Genomic DNA, 11,956 nt, shown 5'->3' on the forward strand with positions numbered 1-11,956 from the left:
AAAAAAAAAAAGTATGGTGTGTCTGTGTAGGGTAATACAATCAAAATGATGTTTGTAGAAGTGTATACTTCCTTAAATAATATAGAAGTTTAGGCTTGGCGCCTACAGCTTAGTGGTTAGGGAACCAGCCACATGCACGAGGGCTGGTGGGTTCGAACCCAGCCCGGGCCTGCCAAACAACCAGTGACACCAACAACCAAAAAACATAGCTAGCCATTGTGGCAGGTGCCTATAGTCTCAGCTACTTGGGAGGCTGAGGCAAGAGAATCACTTAAGCTCAAGAGTTTGAGGTTGCTGTAAGCTGTGATGCCACGGCACTCTACCAGAGGGTGACATAGTGAGACTCTGTCTCAAAAAAAGAAAAAAAAGTTTAGACATCATACAAGTTTAAGACATAACAGAAATAGGATATTAGCAAAGGTCTCTTAGCTGGGTATATGCCTGTATTTTGTGAACCAGCAAGGAGAAGGAGAACAAAGCTGAGTGGGAATGATGGGGAATGAGGAAATAAAACACAAAAGACAAAGATGGGGTCAGGAGGACTGGAGCAGCTCAGACCATAAGCTTTGTTTATGTGGTATCTATACAAGGTTGCTAAATGATGTAAATCTTAGCACCTGAGGTAAAGATTAATTTTAGGGAGGAAAAGCTGCGTGCTTGCTGGCAAGATAAAAGGGAAAAATATTCAGGTACTACGTGATTTGTGGCTGAGGAAGTAAGGAAAAAAGAATGTTGTTCTAGGAGGATAAGCAGCTGGAGGTGGTTCCCTGAATGTCTCCCAGGCTGTGGAGGCCCTGCCACCTCACAGCCTATACTCAACACCTATAGTCCCAGCTTTTTGGGAGGTTGAGGCAGAAGGATCTCTTGAGCCTAGGAATTGGAGGCTGCCGTGAGCTATGATCATGCCACTGTACTCCAGCCTAGACCACAGAGAGAGAGAGAGAGAGACCCTCTCTCTTTTAAAAAAAAAAAAAAAAAGAGAGAGAGAGAGAGAAGGTATCTGTTAGCTGTATTTTTCCAGGTTTTTTCCTAATATTAGCATCCATACAGGCACACACACTGATTCATCCATATATTATTCTGAAGATTGCTTTTCTCATTTAACTATACTTCATGAACATCTTTTCAGGCCAGTTTTTTGAGTTTTATCTCTTTGTAAGTGGGTACCTCTCATTTTGTTCTATTAAAATACATTGATTTGGCTCGGCGCCTGTGGCTCAAGTGGCTAAGATGCCAGCCACATACACCTAAGGTGGCGGGTTCGAATCCAGCCTAGGCCCACCAAAAACAACATTGATGGCTGCAACCAAAAAAATAGCCGGGCATCGTGGCCCTGTGGTCCCAGCTACTTGGGAGGCTGAGGCAGGAGACTCGCTTGAGCCCAGGAGTTGGAGGTTGCTGTGAGCTGTGATGCCATGGCACTCTACCCAGGGGGATAGCTTGAGGCTCTGTCTCAAAAAAAACAAAACAAAACAAAACATTGATTTATATTGTCCCAACTAAGATGAGTATTTAGGTTCTAGGAGGACATTCATTGATTTGAGAAGATCACAACATATTGTTAATTTTAAAAGTATTTTGCAAAGCAGTAAGTATACTGTAATCTCATTCTTGTAGACAAAAGTAAAATAGCTACACAGCTATAGATATGTAGCTTTTTGTTTGCTTTTGAGACAGGGTCTTATTTAGTTGCCCAGGCTAGAGTGCAGTGATGTCATCATAGCTCACTGCAAGCTGAAATTCCTGGGCTCAAGCAATCCTCCTGCCTCAGCCTCCTGTGTAGTTGGGACTATAAGTGTTTATCATTAACACTTGGCTAATTTTTCTATTTTTGTAGAGAAAATATGTTGATCACTATGTTGATCAGCTTGGTCTTGAACTCCTGTGTTCAAGTGATCCTCCCACCTTGGCTTCTCAAAGTGCTGGGATTATAAATACAAGCCACCATGCCTGGCACATATCCCAAGTTATCAGGCATTATGGTTCGTGTGTCTTGGTTTTATCACCGTTTTCTTTAGTGATTATGTATTGCTTTTGGAATAAGAAAACAGAAGTCATTTTATGTGTGCATATCTATTCACTTGAGTTGGTCACATTAGGAGTCTTACTACCACCACCACCACCACCACCCACACACTTCACCCCCACCTTGCCTCTCTGATAAAAACTGCTGTGTGATTTAGGACAGGAGCCTTTTCTTTGCTGGTTCCTTGGATGGAGTTGAGGGTGAGAGGGCCCCTGGTTCAGAATCTTCCTGTTGGTTACTCATAAGCCATGTCTTTCAGGCGAGCTTCGCCCCAATGGAGGACAAGCTCAACCAGGCACAGCTCGAGGTCCAGCAGCTGAAGGTATCAGTGAAGAACTATGAGGGAATGATTGACAACTATAAGAGTCAGGTAATTCTCCCAGGTGCTCCCATCAGGTGGGATTGGTCCCTATCAGGCCTCTCCAGGCAAGGTTTGAGTGTCAAAGGTGGTTTTTACCAAAACGTGGCTCTACTCAAGATGGCCCATTATGTTCTTTGTTCCTAGGTCATGAAGACCAGATTGGAAGCTGATGAAGTGGCTGCCCAACTAGAACGCTGCGACAAAGAGAATAAGATCCTTAAAGATGAGATGAACAAAGAGATTGAGGCGGTACTGCTCCCCTTTCTGGCCACCTTCACCTACCCAATTCAGATACTTAGTTCAAGAGATTTGGCTCGACGCCTGTGGCTCAAGTGGCTAAGGCACCAGCCACATACACCTAAGGTGGTGGGTTCGAATCCAGCCTGGGCCCGCCAAACAACAATGACAGTTGCAACCAAAAAATAGCCGGGTATTGTGGCGGGCGCCTATAGTCCCAGCTATTTGGAAGGCTGAGGCAGGAGGCTCGCTTGAGCCCAGGAGTTGGAGGTTGCTGTGAGCTGTGATGGCACAGCACTCTACCCAGGGGAATAGCTTGAGGCTCTGTCTCAAAAATAAATAAATAAATAAAAATAAAAATAAAAAAGATTTGAGAAGATCACAACATAGTGTTAATTTTAAAAGTATTAAAATCTCTATTGAGATTGACAGATCTCTTTTGAGTCTGTCCCTCTTCTTTGCCTTTGACCCTACCTGACTTGGACAACAAAGATGTTAATTTTAAAGTTAAAGTTAATTTTAAAAGGATTAAAATCTTGGGGTGGCTCCTGTGGCTCAAAGGAGTAGGGCTTTGACCCCATATGCCGAAGGTGGCGGGTTCAAACCCAGCCATGGCCAAAAACTGCCAAAAAAAAAAAAGTATTAAAATCTCTATTGAGATATGACAGATCTCTATTGAGTCTGTCCCCTTCTTTGCTTTTGACCCTACCCGACTTGGACAGTAAAGATGAACTGAGTGTCTTGGCAGTGGACTTGTCCACTCTGCCCCATGCATCTTTGTTCTTTCTCTCTCTTATTTCCTCTCTTTCTTGTGCTGCTACTTTGTCCTTTTTGTCCCTCCTGGTTTTCTTTGTTCACCTCTTCAATTTCCTTAAAAACAAAAATCCCTTTTGCTTTGAGCATTCAGGTAGACACACAGCACAAGTGTGTTAGGTCTTTGGCACACCTTTTTCATTCTGTGTGGCGTCTTTATTTTGTCCCGAACAAAAATATGCCTCTTATCTATGTCCTAAATAGCTTCATTCTTCCAGAGATGATTTGACTGATCAGAACAGACGGGTCACCTTCATGGTCACCTTGAAGCGATTAAGTCCAGCCAGAGCCACTTGCTTGTTTTATAACCTAGAGACTCGAGTCTCTAGTCTTCTTTAAGTTCCAGGATAGACTAAGACCAGATACTTCTTACCTTGCCCTATGATCTGTTGCATGTGGTTGCCTTCTTAGGAGCTTTGGAGTTAGACTGGACTTTAATCTTGGCTTTACCAGTTTTTAACTGAATTACCTTGGACAAGTAACTTAGCTCCCTTGACCCTTAGTGTCCTTATATGAGGACAGCGGCACCTATTTTATAGGTTGTTGGGTGAATTAAATGAGCAACTGCAGAGAGCCCTTCACACGAGGTCTGGGTCCTGGTGTTTACGATGTGGTTTCTATTGTTAATGGATGACTAAATGAGTGGCAAGTTAGGCCCAAGTGTGTCTCCTCAGAGAGTAGTTGGACACACGCCCAGTGGCGGGAGAGGAGAATCTTGCCGGCAGCCCTGCCCTAACTACAGAGGTCTCCGTCTGGCCTCCCAGAGTGGGGTCCTTCCCAATCAATGGTGGGCCTTTCTTCCTCACTCCAGGCACGTCGGCAGTTCCAGTCCCAGCTGGCAGACCTGCAGCAGCTGCCTGACATCCTCAAGATCACGGAGGCAAAGCTGGCGGAGTGCCAAGACCAGTTACAGGGCTACGAGAGGAAGAACATCGATCTCACAGCCATCATATCAGACCTGCGCAGCCGGGTAAGGGACTGGCAGAAAGGGTCCCACGAACTGACCCGAGCAGGGGCCCGCTTACCAAGATGAGCTGCGCTTTCCCCAAGGGAGGACCACTTCCTTTTTCTTGGTTGCCGCTTTCTGAAAGGAGTGAGCTATCATCAGTGCTGTGAAATAAAAGTCTGGTGTGCCAAATGCTTCGTGTTTGCACAAAGTGATTGTAGTTATAGGAGCCGTCACTCGTCTGGAGCCAGCAAGCCCTCCTGCTATTGCCCTACCCTCAGAGTGCTGTCCCTTCCTGCCTCTCCACCTGTGTTGCTGCCCTCAGCCCCTTACCCACAGACATGAGATGCCAGCAGTCACCAAGCTGTAGGATTTTTTTTTTTCCGTCTTTCTCTGTTTTAGGTATTCATTGCCTGAGATTCTGTCCTAAAGGACAGAAGCAAGCAGTCCTTTTCTTGCAGAAGCAATCTGCCTATTACCTATGGTGTCTGTGAAATCACATGACACTCATCTGCAGTGTGACATTGGGCAAGGCCCTTCCCCTCTATCGACCTGCCCAAGGCAGATCCTACTCTGCTCTAATATTCCCTGGGGAACTTTGTGTGGTGCGTTATTTTCTCCATTTCCCAGAAAGCAGCCCATGGCACAGAGCGGGTAAGTAACTCGCTCCTGTCACAGAGCTAACACTTACTGAACAGGGTTTGGAACCCAGCCAGTTCTGGTTTCCAGGCCACGTTCCCACTAAATTGCCTGCTTTCTATTGAGCCTGAGCCTTCTCAGCGCCTTTTGAGCCCTAATATCCGAGGCTTCTGCTTAAAGCAGCCCTCTGGGTAACTTCTCAAACTTGTCAGCCTAAAAGAATTGATAGATTTCCTTTGCCTTGCCTGCACTTGTCCCCACTTAAGGGGAGGATGAAATCAGTGGTCCCAGCAAAATAACTGGTAAAGCTCTGCGGTCTGTCGTGGGGCTGATTAAGTCTGCATCTGCTTCTGCCTTCTCATGTCTGCCCTGGATCCCGGCTGAGCCACAGAGTAGCTTCTCCTGATCAAGAAAGCATCATTGCGGTTCTTCTGCATCAAAAACCTGGCTGCTTCTGGTGTGGGAAAGCCTTGGAGTTGGGCCTAACCTGTTCTGCTGTCCTCTCTCCTCCAGGTTGTGCATTGAGACTCGGACGCCTGCTGAGGGCTGTGTGCCCCTTTCCCGGGTGTGGAAGGCAGGTCATAGGGAAAAGTGGAGGGCTGTACCTGGAAATTCCTTCATAAACCAGTCTGTGTTCCTGTCATTTTAGATCGAACATCAGGGGGACAAGCTGGAGATGGCGAGAGAGAAACATCAGGCTTCCCAGAAGGAAAATAAGCAGCTGAGTCTGAAGGTGGATGAACTGGAGAGGTTAGAGGCACTTGGTCCCATCTCTGTCCTCTTCCTAGGACCTGAGACTTTCAGCCACTTAGCTGCTTTGTGCTTAGTGTGCGGAAGTGTTTGAGGGACTCAAGGCCCTGGAAGGTACTAGGCAGAACTCAGAGGAAAAGCTGCTTCCATTTCAGGGGTAAGCATTTGTAGGGGAGAGGAAGGCGGACGCTCAGCCTGAGGGATGCTCTGTAACAGCGTGAATGCGATCATACCACCTGTGAGTCCCACATATAACAAGGCACGCTTGTCCCAAGCAAGCCGGGGAGTGGTTTGAATGGAGCAGCCAGTTCACCACCGTGGGGAGCATTTCCCCTTCTTTCTGCCCTTTATTCCCAATCATCCTTCCTAAAACATTTCTGATCTGACTCTTCTCTGTTCTTGATGGGCCTCAAGGCAGTCAGAGGTGAAGAGAACAGGTTTTGGAATCAGAAGCCATGGCCTTGGGGCCCAGCTCTGCCATTTAACCTGCATTGTGATCTTGAGCAAATTATGTAACTTCAGTTTCTTTGCTTAAAAAAATTATTTTTAGGGCAGCACCTGTGGCTCAGTGAGTAGGGTGCTGGCCCCATATACTGAGGGTGGCAGGTTCAAACCCAGCCCCAGCCAAACTGCAAGAAAAAAAATAGCCGGGCATTGTGGCAGGCACCTGAAGTCCCAGCTACTCGGGAGGCTGAGGCAAGAGAATAGCCTGAGCCCAGGAGTTAGAGGTTGCTGTGAGCTGTAACTCCACGGCACACTACTAAGGGCGACAAAGTGAGACTGTCTCTAAAAAAAAAAAAATTATTTTTAAAATTGACACATAATGGGCTTGAGACCTGTAGCTCAAGCGGGTGAGGTGCTAGCCACATACACCAGAGCTGACGGGTTTGAATCCAGCCCAGGCCTGCCAAACAACAATGACAACTACAACCAAAAAATAGCCAGGTTTTGTGGCGGGTGACTTACAGTCTCAGCTACTTGGGAGGCTGAGGCAGGAAAATCGCTTAAGCCCAGGAATTGGAGGTTGCTGTGAGCTGTGATGTCATGGCACTCTACCCAGGGCAACAGCTTGAGGTTCTGTCTCAAAAAAAAAAAAAAAATTGACAGATAATAATTGTACATATTCATGGGGTACCTAGTAATATTTTAGTACATATAGATCAGGGTAATTAGCATATCCATCATCTCAAAGGTTTATCATTTCTTTGTGTTGAGCACATTGAATATCCTTCCAGCTATTTGAAACTACATATGTAGTGTTATTGTTAGCTACCGTCATCCCACAGTAGCCTGGAACACTGGAACTGATTGCTCCTATCTAGCTATAATTTTGTGTCCTCTAACTAAACTTTCCTCATTTGGCCAGGCACAGTTGCTCACGCCTAGCACTCTGAGAGGCCAAAGTGGGTGGGTAAGTTGAGCTTAGCAGTTTGAGAGCAGTCTGAGCCCAGTCTGAGCAATAGTGAGATCCCTGTCTCTTCTAAAAACAGAAAAACTGAGGGCTTGCCGTCTGTAGCTCAGTGACTAGGGCACCAGCCGCATACCCCAGAGCTGGTGGGTTTGAATCCAGCCCAGGCCTGCCAAACAACAATGACAACTACAACCCAAAACAAACAAAAAAAGAAATACCTGGGCATTGTGGTGGGCACATGTAGTCCTAGTTACTTAGAAGGCCGAAGCAAGAGAATCGCTTAAGCCCAAGAGTCTGAGACTCAGCTGTGATGCCATGGCACTCTACCCAGGGCAATAGCTTAAGACTCTATCCCACACACAAAAAAAGGAAAAAAAAAACTGAGGCAAGAGGATCACTCTACCGAGGGCAATAGCTTAAGACTCTGTCTCGCACACAAAAAAAAAAAGAAAAAAAAAAAACTGAGGCAAGAGGATCACTTGAGCCCAAGAACTTGAGGTTACTGTGAATTATAATGACACAGCACTCTAGTCAGGGTACCAGAGTGAAACTGTCTTAAAAAAGAAAATAACAAAACTTTCCTCATCTTGAGAAAAGGATGATGATAGGGATAATGATTCAGTTTATAGGGTTACCGTGAATTTTCAGTCCTAGCACATTACTTAGCATATAGAAATGTCCAGTATAGTTTAGCTATATTATAGTTATATAGCAGTAACCACATATGTAGTTAACTGGCATTATCCCAATTTTAAATAGGAAGAAACTGAGCTGGAGAGAGGTTAAGTGACTTGTACAAGGTTGCACTGCTGGTACCTGGCAAAGCTGTGACTTTGACCCCTGATGGTCTTCCTTCAAAGCTTGCATTACCATCTGTAAATTACAAGACCCTGGTTGTAGCCTGGGTTTCAGTAGTGAGGGATTTAAGGCCCAGAGACTCTTAAGTTCCCCAGATGGCTAATGCAGGTTGCACGGAGGCTGTAACCAGGTGATCTCCTAGGCGCCACCTCTGCTCTGCCTGCTGGCCTTGAAACTTCGGCCAGATTCTGCAGGACTTGCAGAGCTCTTTAAATTGGAAGGCACCCTGGATGTGCAGTAGGGATAGTGTTTGTGCATCAGGATGGCCATAGCTGGTCACATAGCTGCTGAGCACCGCAGCTGAGATCCCTTTGATGAGGGAGACAGCAGTGAACAGAAGTTGAGGGCATGGGTTTTGGTGACAGACTACTTGCCAGCTATACTGACCTAGGGGCAAGTCATTGACCTTTTCATTGGCCAAATCAAGGCCAATGACTTGCCCTTTCTGAGGCTCAGTTTCTTCATCTCAGAAATGGGGATAATAACATACACCTTCCCGAGCTGCAAGCCACTGTGTTCCATATGGTGACATGCACACTTAACACAGCCACAGCCAGTCTATGTTTGCCCTTCCCACTCTTCACACTGTTCTCTAACCAGCCGCTCCAGTTGTACAGTTCTTTGGCTGCCTTGCTGATCTGCAGATACCTTTGGTTTATTCCTGTGGCTCCTTGGAGATAACTTGGCGTGATGAGATCCCCATTCCAGGGGTGGCTGGAAGCCCCCTGGTGGGGGGAAGAAGACAGGTGGGGTAAATGCAGGATCTGACTGAGTGCTTTCACCTAGGAAACTGGAAGCGACCAGTGCCCAGAATATCGAGTTCCTACAGGTGATTGCCAAGAGGGAGGAGGCAATCCACCAGTCCCAGCTGCGGCTGGAGGAGAAAACACGGGAATGTGGGAGCCTGGCAAGGCAGTTGGAGACTGCCATTGAAGATGCTAGGAGGCAGGTCAGTCTCAGTTCCATTACCCACTAGCTCTGTGACTTTGGGAAAATCACCTAACCTCTCTGGGCCTATTTCCTCATCTGAAAAATGAGTATTTATAATAGTACCTGCCTCATCCTGCCTTTGTTGTAAGGATCAAATGAGTAATTCTTTAGGGCTCATTTGAACCATGACGTTTGCTCATTTAATAGCTGCCCTATTGGGACTCAGATGGAGACTTGTGGAGCATTGGGATAGGGCAGGCAAAACTGGGTTGCAGACATAGTTTCCATAATTAGCTTCTGCCCAGAGGCTCCAGAGAACTCTTTCTAGCACCTGTGCAGGTGAGAATAGATAGTGGGAGAGGCCCAGGCTTCTCTTTACTAGATGTGCCCCATGTCAGATGCACCAGCTCTACCTCTGTGCCTTGTGTGCAGGTGGAACAAACCAAGGAGCATGCACTCTCCAAGGAGCGAGCAGCCCAAAACAAAATCCTGGACCTTGAGACCCAGCTGAGCAGAACCAAGACTGAACTCAGCCAGCTGCGGCGGAGCCGTGAGGATGTGAGTCCGGCTGGTGGATGAGGGTCTGGGAGAGGGGAACAGATGAATATTTTAGCTTCCCTGGTGCCTGCAGGGCAAGATATTTTGTTGTTGCTTTTATGAATATGACATTCTTTTTTTTTTCTCCAATCACTTTCTCTTTCCTTAAGTATATCCTAGGTAGATAGTTTTTTTGGGGATCCTCTGAGCCTCCCAAGTAGCTGGCACCACACTCAAATAAGTACTTTTAAAATTTTTTTCTAAAGACAACCTCTCACTATGTTGCCAGGGAACTCTCAAACTCCTGGGTTCAAGTGATCTTCCTTTTTTTTTTTTGAGACAGAGTCTTACTTTCTTGCCCTTGGTAGAGTGCTATGGTGTCACAGCTCACAGCAACCTCAAACTCTTAGACTCAAGTGATTCTCTTGTCTCAGCATCACAAGTACCTGGGACTGCAGGCCCTCACCACAACGCCTGGCTATTTTTTTTTTTGGTAGAGACAGAGTCTTACTTTATCACCCTCGGTAGAGTGCCGTGGCATCACACAGCTCACAGAAACCTCCAACTCCTGGGATTAAGCGATCTCTTGCCTCAGCCTCCCAAGTAGCTGGGACTATAGGCGCCCACCAGCTATTTTTTAAATGTGAGAAATGCTTCTCTATTCTATTTTATTTTATTTTGCAGCTTTTGGCTGGGGCTGGGCTTGAACCCACCGCCTCCAGCATATGGGGCCGGCGCCGGCGCCCCACTCCTTTGAACCACAGGTACCACCTAACACCTGGCTATTTTTTGTTGCAGTTTGGCCAGGGCTGGGTTTGAACCTGCCACCTTCGGTATATGGACCAGCACCCTACCCATTGAGCCACAGGCGCTGCCCATGCCTGGCTATTTTTAGAGAAGAGGTCTCACTCTGGCTCAGGCTGGTCTTGAACCTGTGAGCTCAGGCAATCCACCTGCCTTGGCCTAGAGTGTTAGGATTATAGGCGTGAGCCTGCGCCCAGCCTGATCTTCTCTTCTTAGCCTCCCAAAGTGCTGGTGGAATTATAAATGTGAGCCATCGCACCCAGCCAGATCCACTTAAAATTCCATAAAATTTACTCATTTTAATTATATAATTTAATGGTTTTTAGTATATTTATTCAGAGTTATGCAATTCTCAGCATAATCTAACTTTAGAATATTTTGTAAAAGAAATCCCTTACTCATTAGCAGTCACTCTCCAATCCTCTCCCCATTAGCCCCTGGCAACCTCTAATGATGTCCCCATGTCACTATGGATTTGCCAGTTCTGGACGTGCCACACACTCAGTCCCCACTGTTTCCTCTCATAGGCTGACCGCCGCTACCAGAGTCGACTACAGGACCTGAAAGATCGCCTGGAGCAGTCGGAGAGCACCAATCGCAGCATGCAGAACTATGTCCAGTTCCTCAAGTCGTCATATGCCAATGTGTTTGGGGATAGTCCCTATGCTACCTACCTGACCAGCTCCCCTATCCGCTCCCGATCTCCTCCTACCTGAGGCCACCTGTCTAGGGCCCAGAGCCCTGACTGATTCCATGGGAACTAAGTTGCCAAGCCATAGCTAAAAAGCATGTGGGTTTTCCTCTCTCCCCCAGATGAAGGGTGTTCAGGGTCTTCTCCTCAGCTACTAACTCCAGAAAAGTCCTAAAGCAACAGAAGATGAAGCAGGATGCACTTGGGTGTCTCCTCCCTGCTACAGTTCCCTGATGGAAGATTTCTTAATTATCTTCACAGCCCTTAAATTACTACATTAGGGTACCAGATTTTAACTTACTATGATTTTGCTCCTTCCTTTCCCTAGAGAATATTTGAACTAGACTTTTCACCCATCCCCTTATAGCCATCATCTTTTTAGAGATCTCTCTCTCTCAAATTTTCTCTGACCTGAACCAGCAGGAGCTCTGAGGCTGTGAGCACTTTCACTTGTTTTTTTTTTTTTTTTTTTTTCTGATTTCACAGGTGTGTTTTTCCCAAGCTTAATGCATATCTCTCACATCTCAATTCCTTAAGGCCACTGACCTCCATTGAACAATAGACCCTTGAGACCTGTGTAATCTCCCTCCCATTGGTTTTTATTTTTCTTTGCCTGATTTGTATCTATGGAATTCATTTATTGTTGTTTGTGTGGTTTATAAAAAGCTTTTATAATCAGTTATTTAAGTCTCCATTGGATGATTTTTTTTACCCATCCACTACCCATCCCTCTTCTAAAAATGATTACAATTTTGTAGGAGAGCCAAGAAATCTTTTTAAAAGTATTTTGGTGCTGGCTTGGCGCCTGTGGCTCAAGTGGCTAAGGCGCCAGCCACATACACCTAAGGTGGTGGGTTCAAATCCCCAGCCCGGGCCTGCCAAACAACAATGATGGCTGCAACCAAAAAAATGGCCAGGCGTTGTGGTGGGCGCCTGTAGTCCCAGCTACTTGG

The 11,956-nt window shown here is 46.3% G+C and overlaps 1 protein-coding gene across 1 annotated transcript in view; it reads left to right on the plus strand.

Moving 5' to 3' along the window:
- The window catches only part of ODF2 (outer dense fiber of sperm tails 2), a 47,113-nt gene extending 35,418 nt beyond the window's left edge, over positions 1–11,695 (plus strand). Inside the window, exons 14-20 of the mRNA XM_012802342.2 lie at positions 2,189–2,396; positions 2,532–2,636; positions 4,249–4,407; positions 5,672–5,772; positions 8,828–8,990; positions 9,404–9,529; positions 10,840–11,695. Coding sequence (XP_012657796.2) covers positions 2,189–2,396; positions 2,532–2,636; positions 4,249–4,407; positions 5,672–5,772; positions 8,828–8,990; positions 9,404–9,529; positions 10,840–11,028 — 1,051 coding nt within the window. The 3' untranslated portion in view covers positions 11,029–11,695. The remainder of the gene's footprint in view (positions 1–2,188; positions 2,397–2,531; positions 2,637–4,248; positions 4,408–5,671; positions 5,773–8,827; positions 8,991–9,403; positions 9,530–10,839) is intronic.
- Positions 11,696–11,956: the final 261 nt, after the last annotated feature.

The sequence above is a fragment of the Otolemur garnettii genome, unplaced genomic scaffold (assembly GCF_000181295.1).
Source record: "Otolemur garnettii isolate 467f Iridium unplaced genomic scaffold, OtoGar3 scaffold00014, whole genome shotgun sequence".
Lineage (NCBI taxonomy): Eukaryota > Metazoa > Chordata > Mammalia > Primates > Galagidae > Otolemur > Otolemur garnettii.